Raw genomic sequence first — 26,396 nt, forward strand, 5'->3', positions numbered from 1 at the left:
TGTCTTAGGTTTCAAGGATTCGGAGAAATACAAGTTTCTCAATATTGGAAAATTTAATTACAACAACGACAACAACAACATCAATAAACAGAAGCAGCAATGATACGTGTTTGAGATTATGATGTGGAATGTTTTTTAAAATTGTTTTTTTTAATATTAGAATATTAAAATCACAAAAAAATCATTAATTTAATATTTTTTTAAAGAAAATACATTTTAAAATGTAATTTTAAAATTATTATATTTTCAAACATGACAAAAAAAAAAAAAAGAAGAAGAAGAAGGGATGACCAAGAATATCTTTTAAAAAAAGATTAATAATTCACTACTAATTTTCATTTTAAATTCTTTTAGTTATTATTCATTTTTTATCACAAGATTTGAAAAACTTGTTTGGGATTTATATTCATAATAAAAAGACTCGAGATAACCATGATCATTATTAAAATTAATAAAAAATCTTATATAAAGCAAATAAAAAATAACAAGCTCAACCTTCAATCACATAAATATTGAGGGATGGAACTGAAAAACACGAGCTTTAAAAAAATAGAGGGAAAACCTAGTAAATCAGGACAAATCTCTTAAGCCCGGGTTAATCTCCCAAGCACATCTCATATTTCTATCCAATCAATTCACTTAATCTAATCCAAAAATAAAATTCATTTTAAACAAGCTAATTTTTTTTTAAATGACAAATAAAAATATTTGAGATAACTCAAACCATTCTTAAAATTAGCGAGAAATCCTATAGAAAACAAATAAAAAAATAACAGAGCTCAATATCCAATCGAATAAATATTGGGGGATGAAATTAAAAAAAAAATGAGCTTAAAAAGAGAAAACAAAATCAAACAAACCCTGGTAAATCTCCTGAACCTGAGTTAATCTCTCAAACTCGTTTCATGTTTATATTTAATCAAATAATTTAATCTAAATAAAAAAACAAATATTATTTTAAAAACAACAAATAAAAAGATTCGAAATAAACCAGGTCATTCTCAAAATTAATGAAAAATCTTATATGTAAAAAATAAATAATTGAGCCTAATCTCTAATCGAATGAATATTGATGGATGAAACTAAAAATACATGAGCTTAAAAAAAAAAAAGAGCAAACCCATGTATTTTCTAAACTCGAATTAATTTTTCAAACTTGTGATCTTTCGAACTCGTAACCCATAAAATCCGAAGAAGGACTCAAGTAAAAAACTCAATTCCTATTAAATCTAATTTTAAAGTATGAAATCAGAAAAAAAAAAAAAATCAACCCTATCCCATATTTTTAAATATAAAAACAAATAACCTTATGAAACTTAGGCAAGAGCCGAGTCAACCCTATCCCAGATCGTCGACCTATTAGGCGGGTTTAGTAACGATGCACTTGCCTATGCTCACAATTCTAAAAATATCTTGAAAACTTGTCGAACCCACATTAAACCGAACCAAAGCCAGTGGTCCAGGGAGGGCAGGAAATGACCATAACTACCATTAACTACAAGCTCCTGCCTTTTTGTCTCTGCAAATCCGATCCATCCATCGACACCACCACCATGAGCAACGTTGCAACTAAAGTCGCAGTTGTTGGAGGTGGAAGTAAGTATATGTCTCTCTCCTCCGTCTTTGTTTCTACTGTTTGTGACATGCACTATATGTTTAGATATTGAGAATATTGCTGAAAGAAATGGAATGAATGTGGCAGTATCAGGAGCAGTATGTGCATCAACACTAGCAAAGAATGGAATCTCTGTGACGCTCTTCGAGTCTGCTCGAGGCCCTGGTGGCCGCATGTCTCAAAGAAGGTGATCTCTTCTTTATATCTTCTCCTTTCTCTTTCATTTGGTTTATTTTTGGTAGTTTTTACATTTTCTTGAATTGAAAAAGAAAAAAAAAGTAATTAGCTTACCTATAATGAACTTTCTTTAATTATGATCTCTTAAGTTATTTGCAACAATGTATGAAATGGGTTTTTGTTTTTGGGTCTTATTGGTGGCTTAAACATTGTAAGGAGACATTAGAACTTGATCATAGCATACCAAGATCATTATATTTTGCGTAATGTGAGAAGAAAGAAGTGCCCTTTTGGAGTAATTATATTATGTTACTAGAATTTATAGTGCTAATCAAGAAGATGTAGTGTATGGTTTGGCATGTGTTAAAAAAATATAACCTGTTACTCTTTCTAATAGAGAAATATCTGAAGATGGGAAGGAGCTATTGTTCGATCATGGTGCTCCATTTTTTAGTGCGAGCAACAGTGATGTCTTGAGGCTTGTTCATGAATGGGAATCTAAAGGTCTTGTTGAAGAATGGAAAGAGAATTGTGGCTCTTTTGATTGCATCTCCAAGAAATTTCTTGACATTGAACAGGTTTATGACCATCCCTATCCCTGTATATATAACATGCTTTTCTTGTTCAAGCACATGCCTGGTACCATCAATTGCATGTTCGCTGATTACTGATCATAGATTTTGGGCCTCGGCATTATACATCCTTGATGCTGGTGTCCCATATGATTAGTAAATGCTGGTGCCTGTATTCAAGTTAAGGCTTTTGACGTCATCCCTTTAGAAAATTTCTTTTCATATAAACTTAGCTTTCATTCATCTTGAATTCTTCATCTTTTCTGCTAGATTTTGTAACGTGAATGACATTTTTCATTTGTATTCACTTGTTCTCAACCATAATACAATCCACTGGGCTCTATCTATCCTGCAACTGAATATATAATTTGGAGACAAATGAAAATGTCATTTAACTTTGGGGAGGTTTGTTTTGTTTAACGTTTTACAAATACATGCAGAAATTGGATGCATGATTGTAAACAAAAGAGATTGATACTTTCACTTGTCATATCTTCTTATTCATATGAAGTATCTTTAATGCCAATTTCATGTAGGAAGCACCAAACAAGAAATATGTTGGTATACCGGGCATGAATTCTATCTGTAAAGCATTATGCAATGAGACTGGTATGTAGTATCTTGCCACATTTTGCTGGGAATATTTCATGGCTGAGGTTAAAAATAAGTCTTGAAAAATTGCTGCCTTCCCTTTTACATATTTTCAGGAGTGGAAAGTAAGTTTGGTGTTAGTATTGGGAGGTTGGAGTGTTTAGATGATGAAAAATGGTCTCTGACGGGTTTGGATGGTCAAAATCTTGGTCGTTTTAGTGGAGTGGTTGTGTCTGACAAAGGCATAGCTTCTCCAAGATTTACAGATGTGACAGGACGTCCACCACCTCTTGGTATGATGAACCTATCCCTCTCCTCCCCAGGCCTCTCAATAAACTTACTCTTATGTCTTTTAGAGTACATAAAACAAACACATTTTTATCACTGCTTTCTTTCCTGTCCCCTCATTTTATTGGTTCCATTCTGTGGCATAGAACAAAAAAAATCTGTTCCTTTGTTACAAATATTTGCATAAAGCATTTGATGTTACATAAATCATGCAGTGGTTATCTTTCCTTCCTTTCTCTATCTTATTGGAGCCATTGTCTGTGCAGAACAGCCTGAGTTAATATCTCAACCATTAGTTGTTTTTCATTGATTCAGATTTGAGTTTGACTCCAGAGTTGGCATTGAAGTTACAGGATATTCCTGTTAGTCCATGCTTTGCTCTTATGCTAGCATTTTCGGAGCCCTTGTCTTCAGTAAGTCACCGATCATGTATCTCTTAACCAAGCTTGTTAATGCTTTGAAAACCTTTTCATATGCACTTTCCTCTTTTGCTGTCCTTCCTTATTTTGCTCTCACACCTCTGCTTTCTAGTTGCACCACAATTTCTATTGGATGTTTTCTTCCATCACAGCTATTCACGCAGCTTACATGTGTTCCTGATGGAATTTTGGTATCATGATTCAGATATCTGTAAAGGGCTTCTCATTTAAAAATTCTGAAATTTTAAGCTGGAGTCATTGTGACAGCAGCAAGCCTGGTCGTTCAACTGCGAGGCATGCATCTGTGTTTCCTTATTAGTGAATAACTGGAAGAGTAATCAAATTTCTGTTTCAGGTTGCTCAGTTATATTTACTATTTTGCTTTGCTGTGCAGTGAACGATGGGTATTACATTCAACAGCAAATTATGCAAGAGGCATAATTGCTCAAACTGGCCTTCAGAAGCCTTCAAGCGCAACATTAACAAAAGTAGCTGAAGAATTGTTTCAAGAATTCCAAAGCATTGGGCTCAATATCCCTCGGCCATTTTTTATGAAAGCTCATAGATGGTTGGTACTTAGATTAATGCCCTATATTTTCATTATTATTACTTCTATTTGTTGAATTTCTTGATGAAACTAGCTCTGGGATCTCTGCATTGTTCTAGTCCTATGAGGCTTTGAAAATCAATGCAGTTTCCATTTTTACCGTCCCTTTTCTCCAATAGGCCTGAGAAGAAAACTTTCTGGCTAGTTAAGTTAGCCTTTCAAAGCCCTTTAAAAGAGACTTTAATGGTCCATGACACACTCTCTCTCTCAGCTTCATTGAAGAAATTTTGGGAGTGAGGGTATGACTTTGTTGGAATTAGAAAGTAAACTGGGAATTTGAAAGGAAGATGCACTATCTGGCCAGATCAGTTAGCTTGTTCGAAGGCCTTTAAAATGGTCCATACCACTACATCTCTCAGGTTTATTTAAGAAACTGGGGATGAGGGTATGACTTTGCTGGAATTACAAAGTAAACTGGGAATTTTGATTAGTTGGTCGGCATACTTGCAACTTTCTTAATGGCCAAAATTCATGAAGGATAGTAGAGAGAAGAACAAAGAAGAGAAATGCTAGGGATTTTTGAAGCAAGTAGCAAGGAGAAGCAAAATTATTTATACTTAATAATCAATTGTTAATCAACAACATATAACAGGCATAAGAAACATCAAGAACCGCAAACCCAATATCAAAATAGGGATAGGAATTCCTGAACAGGAAAACTAACAGAATAGGAAATGGAACAACTTTCTACCTGAAAACTACTTTAACTGCTGAATTGGGAATTTGTTTTTGCTAAACGTCATTAGAAGAAATAAAAATTCCAAATAATCAAGTCAGATAATAATTTCACAAGTCTTGTTCTGTTCTCCATTCTCCTCTTTTGTTTCTATGATGTATCTCGCTTCTTCCATTTATCTAATTAATTGACCAGCATGAATATAGGATTTCTCTCTTGAGATGTTATCTACTCATTTTGAGATGTTGTATACTCATTTCACTATAGGATTTCTCTCTTCTCTTTCCGGAGTCTTGAAAACGTTTATTCTTGCATGCAGAATGCTGAGATTATCCAGAATGATAAAATTAATGATTAGCACCAGCTTATCAATTTAACTCTTGAACTCAACTCTTTGTAATCAACATTCTGTTCATCCGAATCCTTTAATTTGCGCTCTTCTATCTTAAACATTCTGCAGTTTCTACTGGTTGTCTCATGTTATTCATTGCTGCTAGTTGCCTGTTATCTTCACAATGTTCATGACAAGATTGACCATCAAGACTACATACTTGCATTAAAACTAAATTATAGATTGATTGTTAGAACTAGGGGTTAGGATTCAGTTTGTTTGGAATTGAAAATCCAGTTCTGCTGTCCCCTATGTCAAAATTCATGATTCATGACGGCATTCAACTTCTTATATATATAAGAAGTTGAATGCCGTCATGAATCATGAATTTTTACATTAGCACAAGTGTAAGACTTGCATGTCTGTGTTCTCTCTTTTTTAACTGTTCCTTATAGATTGATTGTTAGAACTAGGGGTTAGGATTCAGTTTGTTTGGAATTGAAAATCCAGTTCTGCTGTCCCCTATGTAAAAATTCATGATTCATGACGGCATTCTACTTCTTATATATATAAGAAGTTGAATGCCGTCATGAATCATGAATTTTTACATTAGCACAAGTGTAAGACTTGCATGTCTGTGTTCTCTCTTTTTTAACTGTTCCTTCTGTCAACTATTTTCATTCAATCTTACCGCTCTATACTGTTCACTTCATTGTTTCCATCGCTTGGTATGTTTCCAGGGGAAGTGCTTTCCCAACTGCGAGCATAGCGAGGGAGCAGAAATGTCTTTGGGATAGGAAGAAGAGATTGGCCATCTGTGGAGATTTTTGTGTGAGTCCAAATGTCGAAGGTGCGATTCTTAGTGGCCTGGCTGCTGCTTCAAAGCTTACGGAAATGCTTAGTTGCTTATAAGTTCTGCCCTGTTCCTTTTTTGCTTTTGTTTCTTTCTGTTCTTTCCCCTTTCAGGTAGTTTTCTGATCATTTCATGGTCATGTAAAATGCTCAACTGCAATTCAATCCCACTATAATGCACGCTCTTGAAACCCAAGAAAGCAAATAGTGCTGAGTTCACAGCTTTACGAGTCCAATAACACTTATACAAGACTCAAAGCTCTCTCTTTTCCCTCTTTTCTCCTCAGCCATGCATATCCTTTTACAATAATAACCAATACAGACACAGCGAGAAAAATAAAAGCAAAAAGAAATAAACAAAACGAAATACAAAATCACAATTCAACAGTGAGATATTAAGATCCAAAAGGCTGTTAATTAGGGGCAGTTAGGTATTTGTTTATTTTCATTTGAATAGTGTATAAACTTTATTATCCTTGCAAGCAAAATTGTTAGAAGGCTAATGTTTCATCATTATTTTTCTGTTGATGCTGCGCGTGTACGCAGAAGAATAATAATTGAGTTTTGGTAGATTTTTTTCTTCTTCTCTCCCTTTTCTCTCTATTGGCATTGCCAAAAATATAAAAGGTTTCATTTCATTGTTCTTTTTATTAAAATTAGTCTTTATTTTTTTTATATATCTATTTGTTTTGTTTTGTTTTTTTTATCTTTTTTTAATTGATTTTTTCTTTAATTTTATTCGTTATCATTTGATTTCTTTTAATTTTTATATCAAATTTGGTTATCATTTTTTTGATTTATGTTTGTTTTTTCTAATTGAATTTTGTTTTTAATTTTATCCATCAACATTTAATTTTATATTATTTTTATATCATATTTAGTAGCCATTTTTTTTATTATAAATTTTTTTGTTTTGGATCTTTTTATTGTATTTTTTTTTCAATTTTATTCTTTAATATTTTATTAATTTAGAACTTTATTGTGCTATGTTTTAGGGTTTGCTTTTAATGAGGTTGATCTTGGACTTATGACAAAAGTTATAAATTTCGAAGGTTAATATAAGTTGATTTTTGTTTTTTTTAAGTCTTTTAAGTTTTTTAATTTTTTTTATTTCTTCCTTCAACATTTGATTTATTGAAAATTGACTTTATGTTTTTTTTTTTCACTTTTCTTTCCATGAGGTTATCTCAACCTCTTGTTTAGGGTCACGGGGTTAGCGGGTTAACTTATGTTGACTCAGATTTTTTTTTTCATTGGTTTTTTTTTCCACCTATTAACATTAAGTTTTTTTATAATTGAGCTTCAATGTATTATTCACTTTGCTTTCAACGAGTTTTATATTTTTTTTATGTTTTTAATATTTTTCAATTTATTTATTGTTGTTGTATTTTTTTATTCATATTAATTAAATTAACCAAATTAATTAAACCCAATCAAATTAATAATCAAAATCTCATTTTGTTTTTGTTTCTTTTAGAAACATCTGCATCGCTTTAGCATTCTTAATTTTTTTCCATTGAAAAAAATTTATGCATTTGACGTCCTATCTTAGTATAATTGAATGTTAATAGTTGAGAATATTTATATTACTGTTAGGTGAAAATGAATTAGATTCGATATCAGTACACCCAAAAACCTTCCAATTAATAGGGACAGTGCAGATTCAAGTCTACTTGCCTATATATATATATATATATATATATATATATATATATATATATATATATATATATATATAATTCTATTATTTATTATTTATTTATACATTTTGTCTGACCTGATCTAAAGAATCCATTCTTAGGGCTATGCATGGGCAGTTATCCTCCACGTCTCCTGTAAGAAGATGAGGTACTGAGGATCTGCATGCTTCGAAACCACCTGTTTAAAGGCTTCTTGCCTTCCTGATAATGTTTCCATATCATATCTAGAACTCAGCCACGCAGTTCATTCCACGTGGAAACGTGAAATCACCACCCATTATTATTATCTAGGGTTTTAGTAGCCAGACCACATAGTTAAGAAGAAAAAACGAGAGATTGTGGAAAAAAAAGAAAAAAAAAGAGAGAAGCAGAAGCTAAGTCAGCAATGGCAGCCTCAGTAATGGCTTCATTGAGCCTGAAACCATCTCCTTTCACAGTAGAGAAATCTTCAGTAAGAGGCCTCCCAACACTTTCAAGGAGGACTTTCAAGATTGAAGCCAGTGGTGTCAAGAAGATCAAGACCGATACGCCTTATGGTCTGTTTCTTCATCCTCATAAATACATATTACTCTTACAGTCATACCCTTTTCATGTGATGGACATGCATGCACAAACATAAATGCAGATGTTGAACATGCAAGATTTTAATGCATTTTCTCTGATTTGGGTGCGCGCCCTCTAGTCGAAGCTGATCAGGGAGAGATAATTAACTAGTATAAATGGAAAGTTTCTCAGAAGGGCCCGAACTGATCTTCCTCTCCAATTCTGGAAAAAAGTTTGTGATAAGTGCATGAACAGAAAGTGAAATGAAAAGTAACAAAACAACAAATTAATTAATCATTGATTAATAGTAGAGTAATTTAAAATAATGGTATGATAGCAATTTGATCTCAATAATTTTGTTTCCTTGTTCCTTATCCTGTTTACAGACAAGTACGAGTCCCTTTCCTTCTCCTCTCGCTCTCTCACCCCACACTAATATAATTTACAAAAATGTAGTAATTAATTAATATTTTCTCTTCATGGATCTTTTATTCTCTTGATTTTCATTTCCTTAACTATTTTCTTCATTACTTTAGACTATCATAGAGTTGGATCTTGTCTAGACTGCTGCTTATTGTAGCATTTAAACTGCTCATGTTACATGTTGAACAATCCAAGAAGCTAAATTATTTTCTTGTTGATTTTAGAAGGAAAAGAGATTTTGTGAAGAAGTTAGAGTTTCATTTTTGTTATACAGGAACTGGTGGTGGCATGAACCTCAGGGATGGGTTAGATGCATCTGGAAGGAAGCCCAAGGTGAGTGTGTAGTGCTTTAATTTGCTTGCAAGTTTATGTTGGCTTGTTTTATTTACTCTTTTATATATATATAGTCTCCGAATAAAAGAGACAAAAATAGTTGAAATATCCTTCATTTTTTGAAAAGACAGAAATTCATATTGCTGAGACATATTTATTTATATAACTCCGTGTCTGTTCTTTTAACTAAACACGATTTTCATCTCTAATGTATTTGTTTCTTACGTTCTAGAACATTAACCAAACGTAACATGTAATAGCAGCCTAAGAAATCATATAGCATATATGAATGTGTTGATATCTTCACTGTGCTACTAAATAATGTAAAATTTTGCATAACACAAGGGAATATATCTAGGAATGAAAAGCGTCGGAGATTTTTTTTTTTTTAGATTAACGTGGGTGTCCGGGCCAGCTTGCATACACCTCGATTAATCCCACGGACGCTGAAGTTAACGACCATGTAAGCCTCAAGTGACCCCAAGGTTTGTGGGACTCGAACTAGTGACTTCTAGGAAGCAAACTTAGGGCCTGACCAGTTGAAATACACCCTTCAGGGTTATTCATGGAGGATATATGCCATTACCGAATCACTTGGACTGATGAAATGATTTTTTGAAAATCTCTTTAGGCATCCTCTGCAGTTGCGCGTTGTATTGTTTTTACTGAAAGCTTACAAGCGATTAGCATCATAATCTTTAAACTTGATCCTGCAGGGAAAGGGTGTGTACCAATATGTCGACAAATATGGTGCTAATGTGGATGGCTACAGCCCTATCTACAACACTGATGAATGGTCCCCAACTGGCGATGTCTATGCTGGGGGTAAGTTACTCTATGCATTTTCAGAACTATATATCCATGCTGCAAGAAAAAAGAACATCAATTTCTGTATTAGATATTGATTTCCCTGTCTCTGAGTTCGATGTAATTGTTAATGAAATGAATAATGTAATAATATTTGCAGGTAAGACTGGCTTGCTAATCTGGGCTGTTACCCTAGCTGGCATTCTTGCCGGAGGTGCACTTCTTGTTTACAGCACAAGTGCTTTGGCACAGTAGACTTCTGCTTTTCTAATTTATAGCAGTGTATCATATAGCCTGTCCCATTCACTGTCCAGAAACAAAAAATTCTCCCCCCTTGTGAATCCCTATGTGTAATTTTGTTCTCCCTTGGATTTGAATTTCAATGGAGTACAACTAGTAGTAAATTTTCATATGAGTTTCCCTTATTATTATTATTATTATTATTATTATTATTATTTCCTGTTGTTGTTTGTTCCTTTGAGATCATATTGGTTCATTCTTTGATCACACCCCACCAAGCCCTAGGTTCCAATTTAGGACCTCTTGTATTGAAATGCATAGCAGTGATGATGTGCTGATAGCAGCAGCTGCTGCTGCTGCAGTCGTGATAGTGGCTGTGATGGTGGCAGTGATGATGCCTTGATTTAGCTGACAGGTCCTGCTATAATATTCGAAAGTATATTCTCATTCTGGGATACTACACCATACAATATATTCTTAAATACAGTAACATGGAAGATTGTAGATAATCTCTGAATGATCCATTCTAAGCCAATGGTCCTACTCCAGCAGTCCTGTAATCAGGTGGGGCAGAGGATTTGAACTCCTAGACCACCTAGTTTGCAGCACCTGGCCATCTTGATAATGTTAGCAATATCATATCCAGATTTCATCCACATAAGCAATGCCAGGTGGGAACATACACGATAATGATCATGCTATCACTTTCAATATCCAGGAAGTAAGTATTTTATTTGAAACAGACCAGCAAGTTGGAGAGCACAAGAAGCAGGCAGAGAGGAGATTAAGCAAAGTAAAACACTAGTAATTAATTATGGCAACCAGCTCGGTTATGGCTCCATCAATCAGCCTGAAACCAGCTCCTTTTACAGTCAAGAAACCTTCTTCAGTGAGAGGGCTCCCGACTCTTGCAAGGAGATCATCTTTCAAAGTTGAGGCTAGTCGTACGAGGAAGACCAACACTGATCAGCCTTATGGTCTGTTGCTTCATTGATAAATATTTGTCCATAGAAATACATACATAATTTTCGAGATTCACCGAAAATTTTCTTCATTTTTGCTATGTGATTTAGTTGCTGTCTGGGAAAAAAAAGAAACAGATAATAACATCGATGAATCATGTTTATATATTTATATTTTAAATTTTAAAAAGATAGAGATTCAATCCAGAACAATCATAAAAACAAATTTATTTTATGTTTTTTTCTCTATCTTTTAAACCAAATATATTTCTGTTTTAATTATTTTTGTTTTTTCTATCCCAAGATAATCAAACGCTAAATATTTTCTTCAAATTTATTCAACGAAAAGGCATACCCAGAGATAAAAATAGGATCTTTATTAATTTATAGAATGAAATACATGCATGCTACTAATCTTTCTATATTATTCAATAACAATTCTTTCATCAAATCAGTCTCTTAAGAAATAGTAATGTATTATTTGTTGAGTTGATGAGTTTTGGATTTGTTATACAGGAATCAATGGTGGCATGGACTTGAGGGAAGGGGTTGATGCCTCTGGGAGGAAGGGCAAGGTAATTCAATGTTCTTTCAAGTTAAAATGCTTGAAATAAACGTTAATACATGACAATTGATATTGCTATTTGCTAGGGTAAGTTAATTTGGCCTCTTCTGTTATTGTTTTCTTTTTTAGAAATTGTTTTCTCTTGAAATAGATTACAATAGATATTACAAATAAAAGTTTTCCTATATTTTATTATATTTATTATTTATCAGATATATATATATATATATATATATATATATATAAAAGGTTTGGTTTCAAATTCAAGTCGAATTTGATAATATTTATATTTATGTCTGGTAAAATAAGTTTTTTTTTTTAAAAAAAAAGTTATGTGTAAATAATTTGACAATATTCATTAAATTTAAAAGTTAATCTGACTAGAGGCATTTATTGCATGGAATTATCATGAATTTAATGCATGGAACTGCTTTTAAAAGGGATTATTATACCATTCTTTATGGATAATTTGGTACCAACAGAGATTAGTTTATTAGTAACACAAATTTTAGGGTTGATTCAGGGAAAGGGAGTGTACCAATTTGTCGACAAATATGGTGCTAATGTTGATGGATACAGGTAGGCTATCAATTTCTGATCAATTCCCTGATTATTTTTTTAAAATATTTTTTTCTGATGATAAATTATTTGAAAATGGGCATAAATTATATGACCTGAGTTTCCTAATTTCTTCTGTGATGTTTGATGTACAGTCCTATTTACAACACTAATGATTGGTCTCCAAGTGGTGATGTTTATGTTGGGGGTAAGCAACTCAAATTACTGTAATTTTTTTTTTTTTTGACAATTTCTTGATGCAAAAGAACATTTCTTTTGAAGAGAATTATCTCATATAATTCCCTGTTAAGAGCTCAGTTTATTTGATTGAATAATGTGATATTTGCAGGTAAGACTGGCTTGCTAATCTGGGCTGTTACCCTAGCTGGCCTTCTTGCAGGGGGAGCCCTTCTTGTTTACAGTACAAGTGCTTTGGCACAGTAGAGTTCTGCTGCTCTGATTTGCCTATCCCAAGTTCCCAACTACTGTTTCTAGCAGCGATAATAATAATAATGTGCTGCTCCAATTTATATAATCAGTTCCCTCTTCAATTCAACAGTACAAGTATTTTTTAAAATAATTGCTGTTAACATTAATTTCTCAGAACTTGTAAGAAAAACCTCCAACCCTTTCTCCCCCCTCCAGCACCAACATTTGCATGGATGATGCGTCTGCAACCAAGTGCAAGACAACACCGTGCCATTTCAGTTTCTACGAGACCATGGTACAGATAAATGAAAACCGATGTCAGCCAGTTTAACCCTTTGAACTGAATGGACCAACATATTTGTGGATGCACCACCACTCTGCCTAGGCTTGACCTGGCAAGAAAGAATATATGTTCTGTTGTGCCTTCGACTAGCCTCCCAGCCTCAGTGCAATGAGACAGACAAAATTTTATAACCAGTCAAGAAATTCTGTTACATCCGCATCAAATATCATCGTAAACATTTTCATCTTGAAGAGGCACTGGCATGTTCCTCGCTTGTGGAGTGCCCATATTTACTGTTCCATCAGTCATAGTGGATCGAACTTTCTGCAAATGCAAAAAAAAGGAAAAAAATTACCATAATCTTCCCAATAATGGCACTGTAGAGACTATGAAAAATGATAAATAAAGCTCCAAGCACTTCTAAAGAGGCTTTGTTCCATTTTTTTCTCTCACGTGATTGAAAATGACAGATAGACAAGCAAAAAATCCTGCTGCTTCACTTAAGGCAGCTTCAGACCATACTAATGGATTTAAGCTGTTCAAAATGCATAAACAACCAAACCTTCTCTATTTCTTCCTGAAGATGAGGATTGTCTCTCAAGTACTGTAATGCTTTGTCTCTTCCTTGTCCCAACCTTTTTGAAAACATAAACACAAAATGATGAGGCGGTGGTATTAAAGTTCCGAATAAATAAATTGATATATAAACCAACAGTACTGAACTGAAATCAACACCAAGAACCAAAAATAGAAGTTCAGAGGCCAACCTATGATCCCCATAGCTATACCAAGAACCTTTCTTTACCACAACATCCATCATTTCAGCACAGTCCAAAATGCAACCCTGACAGTAAAATAAAATTCAGAATAGATAAAACAGCTTGCAATATTGGTGGAAATGACAATCATTATATTGCAATACCAACCAGTTGACTCACTCCCTCTCCAAATATAATTTCAAACTCGGCTTGCTTGTACGGTCTTGAGACCTGTCAAAACAGCTAACCACAATAAAAGTTCTGTGGAAATATACTGACGATGGATGATCAAATGGTATGGCGGGAAATCAGAGTTGGGGCAGTGTAATTGATTTACTGAAGCATGACATTTCTTGGCAAATAATGATTTCATATTGTGAAGTCTTCCCAGTGAGAAGGTACAGCTCAAGGTAAACTAGTTACCCAACAGTCATGTACATGCTTACATGGACATAACCTTCATATTCATCTATAAACCAATTCTAATCTGCAGATAATGATGCCAGTCTTCAAACATATCTTGCAACCAGCCATACGTACCTTACTCTTCTGCACTCTTACACGAACACGAACCCCTACATCTTCATCTCCTTTAACCTAAAATAATGTTAATTTCTACTCAAAAGGTGTTCAAGTGTTCATATAGAATTATAGATATTCAATAAATCATCCTTCTTTATTTCTTTACAGGCTTAAATTGGCTGAGCTTACTGATTTTATCTTCCCAGTAGAACGTATTTCAAGACGAACTGAGGCAAAAAATTTTAAGGCTATTCCTCCACTTGTCACTTCTGGATTCCCATAATATACACCAATCTAAATAAAAAATCCACAATTCATCAGTCACTGGGAGACAAATATAAGATATATTGATACAGAGAATAGAAGGGTGTAAAAATGCCATATGAACAAAGACAATATTAATACTATTCAATCCATAGTACCTTATATCTTATTTGATTAAGGAAAATGAGTGTACAGCCAGCTTTGGAAGCATTTCCTGACATTTTACGCAATGCCTGACTCATAAGGCGTGCTTGCAAACCTATTTGCTGCATCCCAATCTCACCCTGAATGTTAAGAATACAGCAAGGAATCAAACATGGGTAAGCTCATCATTTTAATTGAAGCTATGGCAAAGAAAAAAAAAACACACACTTCAATCTCTGCTCTTGGAGTGAGAGCTGATACAGAATCAACACAGATAAGATCTACAGCACCAGACCTGCACATACGATCTGCAACTGAGATATGCAAAGATGTTAGTCCTTATACACTGAGCATAGGTGCTTAAATTTCATAAGAATCAAAATTGTCCATTGGCCCTACTGCTATGATCATCATGTCAATTCTCTATAAAACCACATATCCAAGAGAAGCTATATTACTTTCAAGTGCCATCTCGCCATTATCAGGTTGACAGACAATCAAATTTTCTACATCCACTCCCAATGCTTTTGAATATGCTGGATCAAATGCGTGCTCTGCATCAACAAGCATAGCATGGCCTCCAAACTTCTGTATATTTAGCACAGAAAAACTGCATCTTAGTCCCCATACAGACATGAGATACAAAAGGATGAAGAGAACAGGTAATAAAGTGCCTGCAAATCTATTGAACAGAGACTAAAAATAAGAACAAAACAACAGGCAGTAAAGAACCTGCACTTCTGCAATTGCATGGAGTGCAAGGGTGGTTTTTCCACTACTTTCTGGACCAAATATCTACACAAGAAAAATATCACACATTTATCAGCCTAATAGCATACAAAATTTAATAAAAATATGTTTAGAGAATTTCTTTCAGAGTAAACATAGTTCATCACTGGAAAAAACCCCAGCAATTTAAAAGTTAGAATTTCCCCTTTCCCAAATTAATTCATATTCAACTCTCTCTCTCTCCTATTCACTATGAAAATGATAGAGCAGTTCTAATTTACAAGGGCCTACCAAACATTTTCAGCATTATTAGACTTCCCTGATCCTTATCAAAAGGTTATTTAGGCAGTCCATTTGGGTCAGGTCAAAATATACTATAAACGATATTGTGCTCTCATTACTAAGATCCAGGCACACCAGATCAATTATCAAACAATCAAGTGATTGCTTCATGCACACCATGGCAAGTTTTAGCTTCACATTGAAGCTAAAGCGTGTTCAAGTCAAGAAACGTGAAGCAAATCATCGGAAAAGAGAGCAAAGATAAACTCAAAACAAACAAAGAGTGGATACCTCTACAATTCTCCCTTTGGGGAGACCACCACCTAACGCAAAATCAAGTGTCAAACAGCCACTGGGAAAAGTCTCACTGCAAGAAATATGTTATAAGGTGAAGTCTACCTTCAAGTCAATATCCTAAATACAGCATGTTGGATTGCCTGATGCATCTGGCTAAAACCCATAATAAGCAATCAAACATAAATAGAACCCTCCATTCATTTTATCTGACACTCCACAAAATGAAGGGGAATATTTCTCCAGGGAGGAAAAAATCCAAAAACACAGAAATAAAACAAATGGAATGTTATGGTAGGATGAGAACACTTACACCAATGCTCCACCAGCACTCCCCAATCTTGTAACACTCCCCTTTCCAAACGAGTTATTTATGTCATTCATCGCTGCTTCCAATGCCTTTTGCTGCACCAAACACAAATACAATACTTCCATAATCAATTCTCTACTTCATTGACCATGTAGTGCTATTTAATACCATCCAACAAATAAGCCTCAAAGCTGAACTCACCCCACCCACTATAACCAATAGAACTGAGAATAAACAACAAAATCACAAGTTCATATTGTCAGAACTACAAAATAAGATGCTAATTTTGGCACCAAAAGTTAGTAACCTTTTACGGACTAATAAGTTCTAATCCAAAGAACCCTTTTAAAATAACTCAAGAATCCATTAAATAAACCAACTATCTCTGCAAGAAAACAAAAGGGTTACTTAAAATATTAACAAAAAAATAAACCCAACTTTAATGCCATTTAAGCAAATAAAAAGGACTGCAAGCAATAATAACCAAAACCCAGTTGCAAAAATAACATGAAAATTACCTTGTCAAGGAAACGAGCGTCCAAGTCTGAAGAAAGAGGAGAGCCATTAACTTTGCTATCAAATTCACAGCGAATTTCCTTAGGTTTCTTTTTAACTGCAGCAAAATGTGAGGTTTTGAAACAAACGCGAGAGAACTGGAAGTAGAGAGGGAGGGAAGGGTGAAAAGGTGTGGACTTTGAAGGGAAATGGTGGATTGTAGTGATGGGTTTTAGAATTGCCAATGAATCCATTGGAAGAAACAGTAGAATGAAAGTTCAGAAATTTTGTTGAAATGAAGACAATAAGTTAGCAGAAGTAGTGAGGTTTTCTTTGCTTGTGGGTTTCTTACTTGTAACGCTGCTGTTCTCTCTACTATTGAATATGATTGCAACTGATGTTGTCTGTTGTTTTTTGACCTTTTGTTTTCTGTCATTGGGTTTAGGCTTTGAGTTTTGGATTTTTTAACAAAGTACAATCCAACCCATAACAATTTTTTTTTTCTGATGAAAATATTCTTCAAGGATAACTAGCATCCTGAATATTCCTTTTTTAAATAATAATAATAATAATAATTTATTGTTATTAAACTGGATTGAGATCTCGAGTTGAAAATCTATCTTAATTGAATCCTATCTAAATTCATTGATTTTAAAAAAAAAAATTAGTAGAATTTAAAAAAATTGTTAAATGAAAAAAATAATAAATGGATTAAAAACAGATGATTCCAAAGAAATCCATCCTTCACCCCAAAAAGAAAAAGGAAAAATTCAAAATGCCAAAGTATTCCATGCTTTTCTTTTTACAAAGGGAATTTTATGCAAGAGAGCTAGCTAGAGGCAAGAATTGCAAACACTTAGAAGCCCACAAATATAAGGGTCCAAAGAATCTAGCCTCAAAAGGCCACTAAGGCCTACAAAATTAGGAGGCAGTCAATCCAACATAGAGGCAATTCTTGGCAATGGGGATCCTTCCTTGGCAATTCTTGGATGCATGAGAAAGGCTTCAGCCTATCCTCTGACCAGAAAGAGAGCCATTGTCTACCAGCAATTGAGCCTCCCTCTGATCAACACAATAACACTCATGTTATTTCAGTTCACCTGTCATCTTATCATGGTTTAAAACTGTAAGTAAGGCCATCGATAGATAAGTTTTGGATTAAATTAGTGTTATCTTCCAATTTTCTGTTTTGGATTAAAAATTCTATCTTTCTGGGGTTTTTTCTTGTTAGATTGTTGAGACATATATTTTCTTAGTGGATTTTGAATATTTTTCAACTATCAGTTTTGGTTTCTGCAGATAAATGGACAGTAAGAATAATCAATCTCCTACATGTTAGCCTTCCTCGCTGTAATTCTTTCTTTATTTATGACATATAGATTCTTGAATTCACTCTCTATAATATATCTAGAATAATTTTTTTTTTTTTCTGATGAAACAGCTAGAATTTTAGTTGAGTTCTTGGAAGTGGCAATTACTTCAGTAGTTTTCCTCAAAGGAGTTTATCCTTCTGGTACTGAAACTAAAAAACACACTTTTTTATATAAAGTTTTGTACTTTATAATAATTAGCATGTTGGTTCATTGAGTTTTGGATTTGATTGGTGAAGATGCATTTGAGAGGAGGAGGTATATGAACGTTGTAGTGCAGAGAGCTAGGCATCCACAGCTTAGAGATTATATTCACTCTGCTGTTTCTGGGCTTCTTCCTTTTATCCAAAAGGTTGCTTATTGATCTTTCTCCCTTATCCTTTAGTGTATGTCAATGTGCTTGAATGTATGAAAAGAGAACTTTTTACTGGTTTCTTTTTTTAATGCAGTACTGAATACTGATAATAGGAAAAAATCTTTTCTGGTATTTTGTAGAAATCCGGTATGTGGATGTGCTTGAAGTATACACTGAGTCCTTTTGCTGATTGATTTTATTTTGCAACTACTTTCTAATGCTAGTGGAATGGTTTTGTTAATAACTGCTTGGATTTGATCATTTTTGTCTCCGTGCCTGCAATTGTGAGTGTGTTACAATGTTCCTGCTTTAGTGTACTTCTTGGTTTTCTTTCATCAACTCTTTGGCAAAAATATATTTTGAAACATTCAAATTTTATCAGGTGAACTTGTTCAGTTGTGTTCTTATTAAATTATGTTATAGCTGTTTGAGTACCATCCTGTTGTGTTGCAAAGTTATACATGTGGTGTTGTGGATTCTATCCTCTATTAGACCGGCTGAATTGGAGTGTGTATTTGATGCAGTACGTTCAAATTATATACAGCCCTAACTGTTGAGCCATTTACAATGGTGAATTGATCCCCTTTTCAGCTGATTTTACCCTGACCTTTGGATACAATCAAGCAAATTTTTGCATGTGTGACAATCTAGTCTATGTTTTAATTTTTCTTTTGAAATATGGATTCTGCTTCAAAATAGGGACTGGTGGAGAGAGTAGCTGTAATTTTCTTTAACACTGATAACATCCCACTGGAGAGATTCATTTTCAAGCTCGCAATGGACCAGTCTTATGGCTCAAAAGTGGAAGAAGGTGACTTGGAGTTTTCTCTTAGATCATTCTTGGTCAAACTCTCTGTCTCAGAAGGTCTTACCAAGGTTCTTCCCCGAGGTAAGTGGTCAATGTGGCAGTAATTTGGCATGCAGTATCTGCACTTGGTTGGTCGGAGTTGCTTGTTCCACAACATCCAAGCAAAGGCTCATGCTGTTTGCTGTCCCACTTAGTTTTTGTGAGTTATTCAGCACTTTCAGAGATTAGAGCCGAGTATTAACTTCTCTCTTTTACCAGATTGCAGGTGGGAGATAACTGCTTATTTTCGCTCCCTCCCTCATGTTAGCACAAGCAAGGTTGCAGATTTATGGATACCAACAGACACAAAACAGTGGCAGCAACCTTCACTAATAACACCAATCAAATCCATGAGTAGTGAACCTCTGTCTGTGCAGTTATATTTGGAACATCCTAGCTTATCTGAACCAAAGCCTCAAGAGAAGAAGATTTTATAGCCTGCCGGTTCACATCTACAAATTTACTCTCAACTTGTTTTACACATCCTCTAAACTTCTGTTTCTTGTTTAGATAAAACCACCTTGCAGTAACATATCAGTAAGAACCTTTTTTGTTTTTCTTACACAGTTTAGAGTAACATTTATCCACAACAGTTTAGAGTTCCAGTAATACAAGGTCTATCCGTGGTGTTATAGAATGGTATACTCCATTTGATACAGTACACCATGCATACTTAGTAGTTAGTTGTGTGCTTCTTCTTTTTTCATTCAAGTTGAGCTCCTTGCTTGTTTATTGAGTTAGAAATGAGTAGATTGAGTAAATACGCATGATAAATGTTGGCAAAGCAATCCCATGAGTTGCAGATATGTTTGACAGGACTTCTTGTCTTGCTTGTTTAGTCAAATGAAGAGCAATTTATTTAAAAACTCAAGAAGTTTTTCCAAGTTAATGGACTTCATGATGCTTTCGTTTTTTTCCTTCATTTTGATAAATGTTTTTTTCTGAGTTAATTGCATTTTGCAAGAATGCTACAGAAAGCATGAAGCACAAGGCAGCCTAGGTAGGTAGTGGCGTTTTTAAGCAATTGAAGAGCAAAACCAAGGTATCCCTCCATGATTATCGTATGGATGCAGTGCATGATTATTCAGATCTTTTGTTTTTGATTTAATGGTTGGATTATCCCTAAACTATTATTTCACCTTGCTTGTAAATCTTGGTTTTAGACACGAAATGATTTCAAATGCTTATAGTCCACTTTAGTTAACAAAATGCAATGATTTTCCATGATTGATATATTGTCATAAATTTGATCATAATTGTAAGAGGTCAACACATTGACCTGTCAACCTAGGTTTTTTAAGATCTAAACGATATTACTTTAAAGGTTTTTTTTTTAAAAAAAAAAATTCAGGTTGATTTAAGTTAATTCACCATATCGGTAATCTAAACCTTGAATGAAGTTAACCATGTTCATGTTTTATACTATAAATTGATAATGATATTGCTTTTGAGAGTGTTCAGGAGTGTGATAATTATTGTTTTTAAAGTGTTTTTTATTTAAAAATGCATTAAAATAATTTTTTAAAATTTTTTTTAAATTATTTTTGTCATCAATATATCGAAACAATAAAAAAAATATAAAAATTAATTTTAAATAAAAAATTTAAACTTTTAAAAAACATATTTTCAGTCGCCCTTTTCAAACACAATTTTTATTAAAAAGTAAAAATCACTTGCAAATTCAAATAGCATGGTTTTAAAATCACAGCCATGTACTACTATTCCCATGCCAATTTGCCACAAAGGCAATTAGTTATGTCACTCTAGTCCGATCAAAGCTTACAAAGTACACAAATTAGTTATTTTCTTCTACGTAATGTTAAAATGCTAAAATATAGTTATGCTAAATAGGATTAAAAAGCTAAAAGCTTTCATATTAAAACTTAGGTTTCAAAATATCTTTGAATTTTACCATAAACAACTAATCAGACCAATGCTCGGTTTTTAAAATAATCAACTTAAAATTAATCCGATTTGATTATCTAAATTTGATGGTTAACTTACAATTCAGTTAAAATTTAATTTGATTTTTTTTAAAAAAAATCAAAACAATTTGCTTTCAACTTTTAAAAGTTGAAACTGATATTTTTATTGTTCCGGATAAACCTAAATTAATATATATTTGGATTTAAATTAGATTGGATTTAATAATTTTAATACAAACGTTTTTTTTATTATTGGATTAAAAAAAATAGCTCGAAGACTAAGAAAAACAAAAAACCCATGTTTGCCAAACTTTGCTCTGAGAATCTATTTGACATAGCAGAAGGTTATAAGGGCCAACTCCAAATGCATAGTCAGTCCACAATAACCAAATGATCCAAGCCCATTTGTGGACTTCTCTCCCCAACACAACAAAGCACCTTTACACAACATCTGCACTCCAACTGTTTGATTTCCCCCCCCAAAGAGACCTCCAAAATGCGTAGAAGTTCCATTTTTAATGGCCTACACAAATCTTTAAAATCCTGTCTTTGTCACAAAAAAAACTCTTATGCACTGTCACCTCCAACCCCATTTCAAAAACCAGGCTCAATATGGATTCCATCGAGGCAAAAATCAAGTGGAGGAAGAAGACCTAAGAGGAAAATATACCACAGAGTCCAAGACCTTGACAGAGCCATGGACTTACAAAAGAAGCCATCTTTAATACTACAGCTCAAGTCAATTCTCCAATCACAAAAAAATCAGTCTCTCCTTCTCAGAGACCTCGAAAAGGAAGTTGGGTTTGTTCAAAAATGGAACTTTATGTCTGTCATTGAAAAGTATCCTGCAATTTTTCGTGTTGGTGGTGGTAGTAATACTAGGACACCTCCTTTTGTTGCTTTCACTGCGAAGGCTGAAAAGATTGCAAGAGAAGAGGCTGAAGCAAGAGAGCTAATGGAGCCCATTTTGGTTAAGAACTTGAGGAAGTTGTTGATGTTGTCAGTTGATTGTAGGGTGCCATTAGAAAAGATTGAATTCATTCAAAATGAATTGGGTTTGCCTCAAGATTTCAAGAGCTCGTTGATTCCAAAGTACCCAGATTTTTTTTCAGTGAAAGATGTTAATGGGAAAGCTTATCTTCTTTTGGAGAATTGGGATTCTGCTTTGGCAGTTACTTCTCGCGAGGAAAGATTGAGAGTTGAAGGTGTTCCTTCTATCAATCCGTTGAAAAGGAATGCTAGAATATCAAAAGATGGTAACTTTTTTGGTCCATTTGCTTTTAAAATGTGTTTTGCTGCTGGTTTTAGGCCAAACATGAGTTATCTTGAGGAACTTGAGAAGTGGCAAAGAATGGAATTCCCTTCTCCATATTTGAATGCAAGGAGATTTGAAATTGCTGATCCTAAGGCGCGAAAGCGTGTGGCCGCAGTGCTTCATGAGCTCCTTAGTTTGACTATGGAGAAGAGGATGACATCTGCTCAACTGGATGCTTTTCATTCTGAGTATATGTTGCCATCTAGATTACTGCTTTGTCTGATAAAGCATCATGGTATATTTTACATCACTAATAAAGGTGCTAGGAGTACTGTGTTCCTTAAGGATTGTTATAATGGTTCTAATTTGATCGAAAAATGCCCTTTACTTTCGTTTCATGATAAGTTCGTAGCTCTGAGTGGCCGTGCACCGATTGATTCATGTACTGTGATGCCATCTTCACAATTATTTACCTGAAACTGTGATTTGTTTATTTCTAGAATAAAATTCAAATGCCGGTTCTTGTGCGATAGAATTTGAGATCTGACAGGTTTATGCCTTTTATTTTAGTCCATCTCCTGGAATGCTTAAAATGTTGAAAGAATATCAACCACGTAATTAGAATTTGTTTGCGTTGACGAGCTTATGCACTTGTTTTCGAAAGAGCCTTTATGTTAAGGGGCAGAGGCTCCAGGGTTGTTACATTTGAGCAAATGATCTCAGTAGCCTTCCTAGATAAACTTGCAACATTTGAGCAAATGATCTTCGTAGCTATACACACACACACACACTCCTATACGAGATTTACGGGTGGATAGCCCCTCTTAATAGCCAAATCACAGGAAGAGCTTGTCAACTTGACATCTTCAATCAATTATATATTTACATGTGGGTTGGAAAATGCAAGTGATAGGAATCGAATTAGGGATATCCTTTCTTGTAGTTAAGTCCTTACCACTTAACCATTGAGAGTTGAGCTATTAGCTCTCTTGCTTCTTTTAGATATTCTGGCACTACACTTTCATTCTAGTGCTGCAACTTACCTTAGATGTCTTGCTATTCCATTACACGCAATTGAATGATGTAGCTATTTTTGTTCTTTATTAGTACGACAACGAGAGAACGAAGGCAATATTACTCTAGAACAAGAGGAATAGCAACCTACGAACACATTAGGATAACGACAAAGAACAAAAATAACTCCTTTTCCTCCTTAAATAAGATCTACCTGTGCCTATGGAACAGTGGCTGTTGTTGTCATGATAAAATGATTCAAGAAAATGGCAAATTTGTGGTGTTGGTTTACTTGTCTCATCTATTGATGATGATGGCATCTATACTGGGAGAGTATTTGACATCTGAAGCAGTAATGCAATTCGTGCCTTATCTTTCGAAAAGCTGGATAGTTAACTTGTATTTTCAGGCGCTTGCTTCTGTTACCTATTGAAAATGATAGTGATGCAGACCCTGGGGGTTAGATTCCTTGCCATCATGTTATTGTCATGCTCACAAGTCCATTTGGCTTGGCGACTGGAGGAGTATATATGAGCTATTTGTTAGTTCTGGGGTCTACCCCGAACATCTATTTGATTGTGATTGCTTCTGTGGAAATATTCCATCTCATTGTATGTTCTGGTAGGTTTGCATGCCAAGTATTCTTGTCATTTCAAGTTCTGCTACCTATTGTGAGGATGATGAATCAGTATTATAGTAGATCATGATTATGCATGCATGAACTGTGTCTAAAATGTCCAAAACATTCATCTTCAGTAGATGGTTAATGCAAATTAAAACATATGAATTGAGGTTCAAGAAATGCACCCATAACTTTCTATTTTTTGTTGCTGACTATCTTCTATGATCGATATCCATCATGAAGTGTCATGTTTAATTACTCAAACAACAGTCCTCTCTCTAAATGCTCGAGATAAATGCTTTTCCCAGGTCAAAATCTTCTACAGACCTCGCTCCAAGCCCTCTCTCATACTTTGCATCTCTTTCCTGAACAATCCTGCTAGCTTGCCCTTTCTTGGGCCTAACACTAGAACCGATCTCCCCATCCCAACTGTCCCCATTCCCAAGCCCATTCTTCCGCTTACCGTTCAACAAAGTCCACTTTAAGAACAAACATAATTATGGCAAAGATATTGTAAATTACGATAAGTATAGTTGGTTAAATTTTATATTTATTTTTTAGAAATTATTAATTTTTATAAATCTTAAGGTTATTGGAGATTTATATGGTTGTTAATTTCAGGGTTCATGGGATTAGTCGAGGTGCGCGCAAGCTAACCCAGACACCCACGTTAATAATAATATAAAAAAAAATATCAGTAAATTGAAATTTGGTATGCATCTCTTCTTTTTGCCATTTTTGGTCCTAAGCTTGTGCTCCATGATGGTGGCTCATGCTACCTCTCTCTGATAGTAACTAAAATCTCTTCGGACAGCATCATAGTATTAACTAGACTAACTGATACCTGATTTACATTAATTGATGTAAATACAACAGAATAGTAGTAAAAAAAAACTCTTCTTCACATGCAAATAATGAACCAAACAAATATATTCCAAATCTCCTCCACACTAGATTGATTTTGAACGACCCTCTACCAACCCTCTTAAGGCAAACAGCTCTCTAGGGAAAATTTGGCACAAGAAAAGAGCAACAGACCGGACCAACCCAAAAAAACGAAACGATCCCTCTATAGTCTATAACTAGTCATCCAGCTCTAGCGAATAGAACAAAACTACTACTATTCAAATAAATCTGCACATGAGAATTGTGTCTATAAAAGGTTCATATCTATCTATGAGGTGCATGTAAAGGGCTATGCTGGGGTCAGTCCCAGCTGCCTGTGTGATCTGAATCATCTCCATCATCATCATCATCATCAACTTTTGGTTTGTTTTCTTCCCTGATTAATGGTTTAGTGTCCATATCATTGCATTGTAAACCGCAGAAAGTCATTATACTAGTAGATTAAAAAAAAGGAAACCCTTTGGTTGATTGGCGGGGAAGATTTATCACTAGTTCGTGGTGGAACCCTTAATCAGCCCAATGATTTTTATTCAGTCCTATCATGTTTGTATCAAGTGGCCTGTTTTGCTGGTTCTTAGCTAGTTTCTACTCTGATAATTTTCCGTGAAGAAAGGCTTTTAAACACTAAAATAACAATAAAAGAACTCGTGTTTGAGATGACTAGATAGCGTTAGGTTTTTATTATTATTTTTATTAGTATTATTGGAAGGCTCATTAGATCTTAAATTATAGATTGGGCAGTAATCCTACGCTGCTTCTCATGATCCTTCCATATGTTGTACAAGCAAGCTCCAAAGTCCAATTTACTTGATTTAACATATGGTAATTTTATTAGCTAGATAAACTAATAAACACGGCATGGATCAAAGATTGGATTAATATGTTATCCGAATGATTAACCAGATCAAATCGAGTTTAATAATACGGTAAAAAAAAGCTTCACGCAGCTCACAAGCAACTAACTAATTCTATTAGCTAAATAAACTAGCTAGTGCTCATATATTAAATTGCGATATATTGCTGCAAAGAATTTACCAGGCATAAGAGAATATATAGCAGGATTTTCTTCTCTTTTTGTTGGAAAATGTGGTTTCAGCAACAAAATGTGATCTAGAGCAAAAGGGAAAATTATGATTTTCTTCTTTCTTCATTTTATGTTGAAAGAGTGCGATCAATTCGTCTGCCAAACGTTGTAAAGAAGATGGGATGAGTGGCCTTCTACGATGATTAGCCAATCACATAACTAAAAGATTAAATGCGAGAAAAAAGAAAAAAAGAAAAAGAAAAAGATAGTCAAGATCTAATGATCATTTGGGCTAGAGTAACATACGTA

General features: G+C 34.2%; 6 protein-coding genes across 8 annotated transcripts; 5 read left to right on the plus strand and 1 right to left on the minus strand.

Annotated features, from left to right (window-relative positions):
* Window positions 1-1,387: 1,387 nt before the first annotated feature.
* Window positions 1,388-8,195, plus strand: LOC18095760 (uncharacterized). 2 transcript variants are annotated; one of them, XM_052456411.1, is made up of 10 exons: window positions 1,388-1,596; window positions 1,703-1,802; window positions 2,190-2,370; window positions 2,901-2,973; window positions 3,072-3,248; window positions 3,559-3,656; window positions 3,868-3,956; window positions 4,057-4,230; window positions 6,017-6,126; window positions 7,930-8,195. In XM_052456411.1, the coding sequence occupies exons 1-10, from the start codon at window positions 1,476-1,478 to the stop codon at window positions 7,965-7,967; spliced, it is 1,161 nt and encodes a 386-aa protein (XP_052312371.1). In that variant the 5' UTR covers window positions 1,388-1,475; the 3' UTR covers window positions 7,968-8,195. The 2 variants fall into 2 exon arrangements, with proteins under 2 accessions (XP_052312371.1, XP_024449518.1); XM_024593750.2 differs by lacking the exon at window positions 7,930-8,195 and having other exon boundaries at window positions 1,390-1,596; window positions 6,017-6,386.
* Window positions 8,065-10,359, plus strand: LOC18095761 (photosystem II 10 kDa polypeptide, chloroplastic). The gene is made up of 4 exons (XM_006370404.3): window positions 8,065-8,364; window positions 9,069-9,127; window positions 9,844-9,952; window positions 10,095-10,359. Exons 1-4 carry the CDS (start codon window positions 8,214-8,216, stop codon window positions 10,187-10,189), a joined length of 414 nt encoding a protein of 137 aa, XP_006370466.1. The 5' UTR covers window positions 8,065-8,213; the 3' UTR covers window positions 10,190-10,359.
* A 501-nt stretch (window positions 10,360-10,860) lies between these two features.
* LOC18095762 (photosystem II 10 kDa polypeptide, chloroplastic) lies at window positions 10,861-12,855 on the plus strand. Its single transcript, XM_006370405.3, has 5 exons — window positions 10,861-11,151; window positions 11,653-11,711; window positions 12,225-12,280; window positions 12,415-12,467; window positions 12,609-12,855. Exons 1-5 carry the CDS (start codon window positions 10,989-10,991, stop codon window positions 12,701-12,703), a joined length of 426 nt encoding a protein of 141 aa, XP_006370467.1. The 5' UTR covers window positions 10,861-10,988; the 3' UTR covers window positions 12,704-12,855.
* On the minus strand, window positions 12,761-17,187 carry LOC18095763 (DNA repair protein recA homolog 1, chloroplastic). The gene is made up of 13 exons (XM_006370406.3): window positions 16,793-17,187; window positions 16,278-16,369; window positions 15,962-16,037; window positions 15,392-15,454; window positions 15,118-15,247; window positions 14,888-14,973; window positions 14,674-14,799; window positions 14,441-14,545; window positions 14,270-14,326; window positions 13,898-13,960; window positions 13,739-13,815; window positions 13,534-13,606; window positions 12,761-13,295 (listed from the first exon to the last, which is right to left on the minus strand). Exons 1-13 carry the CDS (start codon window positions 17,021-17,023, stop codon window positions 13,191-13,193), a joined length of 1,284 nt encoding a protein of 427 aa, XP_006370468.1. The 5' UTR covers window positions 17,024-17,187; the 3' UTR covers window positions 12,761-13,190.
* Window positions 17,188-17,675: 488 nt separating this feature from the next.
* LOC18095764 (DNA polymerase zeta processivity subunit) lies at window positions 17,676-20,077 on the plus strand. 2 transcript variants are annotated; one of them, XM_024605932.2, is made up of 6 exons: window positions 17,676-17,895; window positions 18,054-18,103; window positions 18,211-18,282; window positions 18,379-18,491; window positions 19,194-19,383; window positions 19,561-20,077. In XM_024605932.2, exons 2-6 carry the CDS (start codon window positions 18,073-18,075, stop codon window positions 19,776-19,778), a joined length of 624 nt encoding a protein of 207 aa, XP_024461700.1. In that variant the 5' UTR covers window positions 17,676-17,895; window positions 18,054-18,072; the 3' UTR covers window positions 19,779-20,077. The 2 variants fall into 2 exon arrangements, with proteins under 2 accessions (XP_024461700.1, XP_006370469.1); XM_006370407.3 differs by having other exon boundaries at window positions 17,679-17,895; window positions 18,069-18,103.
* Window positions 20,078-21,606: 1,529 nt separating this feature from the next.
* Window positions 21,607-23,056, plus strand: LOC18095765 (protein WHAT'S THIS FACTOR 1 homolog, chloroplastic). Its single transcript, XM_006370408.3, has one exon. It carries the CDS (start codon window positions 21,763-21,765, stop codon window positions 22,996-22,998), a length of 1,236 nt encoding a protein of 411 aa, XP_006370470.2. The 5' UTR covers window positions 21,607-21,762; the 3' UTR covers window positions 22,999-23,056.
* The last annotated feature ends 3,340 nt before the right edge of the window (window positions 23,057-26,396 follow it).

Source organism: Populus trichocarpa, chromosome 1, assembly GCF_000002775.5.
Source record: "Populus trichocarpa isolate Nisqually-1 chromosome 1, P.trichocarpa_v4.1, whole genome shotgun sequence".
Taxonomy (NCBI): domain Eukaryota; kingdom Viridiplantae; phylum Streptophyta; class Magnoliopsida; order Malpighiales; family Salicaceae; genus Populus; species Populus trichocarpa.

Bases quoted from the DNA above. Each gene is read 5' to 3' on its own strand.
- LOC18095760 (XM_024593750.2), top strand. From the start codon at position 1,476: ATGACCATAACTACCATTAACTACAAGCTCCTGCCTTTTTGTCTCTGC. The intron at 2,371-2,900 runs GTTTATGACCAT...AATTTCATGTAG, and splicing joins AATTTCTTGACATTGAACAG to GAAGCACCAAACAAGAAATA. The intron at 3,249-3,558 runs GTATGATGAACC...TCATTGATTCAG, and splicing joins AGGACGTCCACCACCTCTTG to ATTTGAGTTTGACTCCAGAG.
- LOC18095761 (XM_006370404.3), top strand. From the start codon at position 8,214: ATGGCAGCCTCAGTAATGGCTTCATTGAGCCTGAAACCATCTCCTTTC. The intron at 8,365-9,068 runs GTCTGTTTCTTC...TTTGTTATACAG, and splicing joins CAAGACCGATACGCCTTATG to GAACTGGTGGTGGCATGAAC. The intron at 9,953-10,094 runs GTAAGTTACTCT...TAATATTTGCAG, and splicing joins TGGCGATGTCTATGCTGGGG to GTAAGACTGGCTTGCTAATC.
- LOC18095762 (XM_006370405.3), top strand. From the start codon at position 10,989: ATGGCAACCAGCTCGGTTATGGCTCCATCAATCAGCCTGAAACCAGCT. The intron at 11,152-11,652 runs GTCTGTTGCTTC...TTTGTTATACAG, and splicing joins CAACACTGATCAGCCTTATG to GAATCAATGGTGGCATGGAC. The intron at 11,712-12,224 runs GTAATTCAATGT...GGGTTGATTCAG, and splicing joins CCTCTGGGAGGAAGGGCAAG to GGAAAGGGAGTGTACCAATT.
- LOC18095763 (XM_006370406.3), bottom strand. From the start codon at position 17,023: ATGGATTCATTGGCAATTCTAAAACCCATCACTACAATCCACCATTTC. The intron at 15,455-15,961 runs GTATCCACTCTT...TTTCTTGTGTAG, and splicing joins CCAAAGGGAGAATTGTAGAG to ATATTTGGTCCAGAAAGTAG. The intron at 14,800-14,887 runs GTGTGTGTTTTT...CTTAACATTCAG, and splicing joins CTCCAAGAGCAGAGATTGAA to GGTGAGATTGGGATGCAGCA.
- LOC18095764 (XM_024605932.2), top strand. From the start codon at position 18,073: ATGGACAGTAAGAATAATCAATCTCCTACAT. The intron at 18,283-18,378 runs GTACTGAAACTA...TGATTGGTGAAG, and splicing joins CAAAGGAGTTTATCCTTCTG to ATGCATTTGAGAGGAGGAGG. The intron at 18,492-19,193 runs GTTGCTTATTGA...GCTTCAAAATAG, and splicing joins TTCTTCCTTTTATCCAAAAG to GGACTGGTGGAGAGAGTAGC.
- LOC18095765 (XM_006370408.3), top strand. From the start codon at position 21,763: ATGCGTAGAAGTTCCATTTTTAATGGCCTACACAAATCTTTAAAATCC.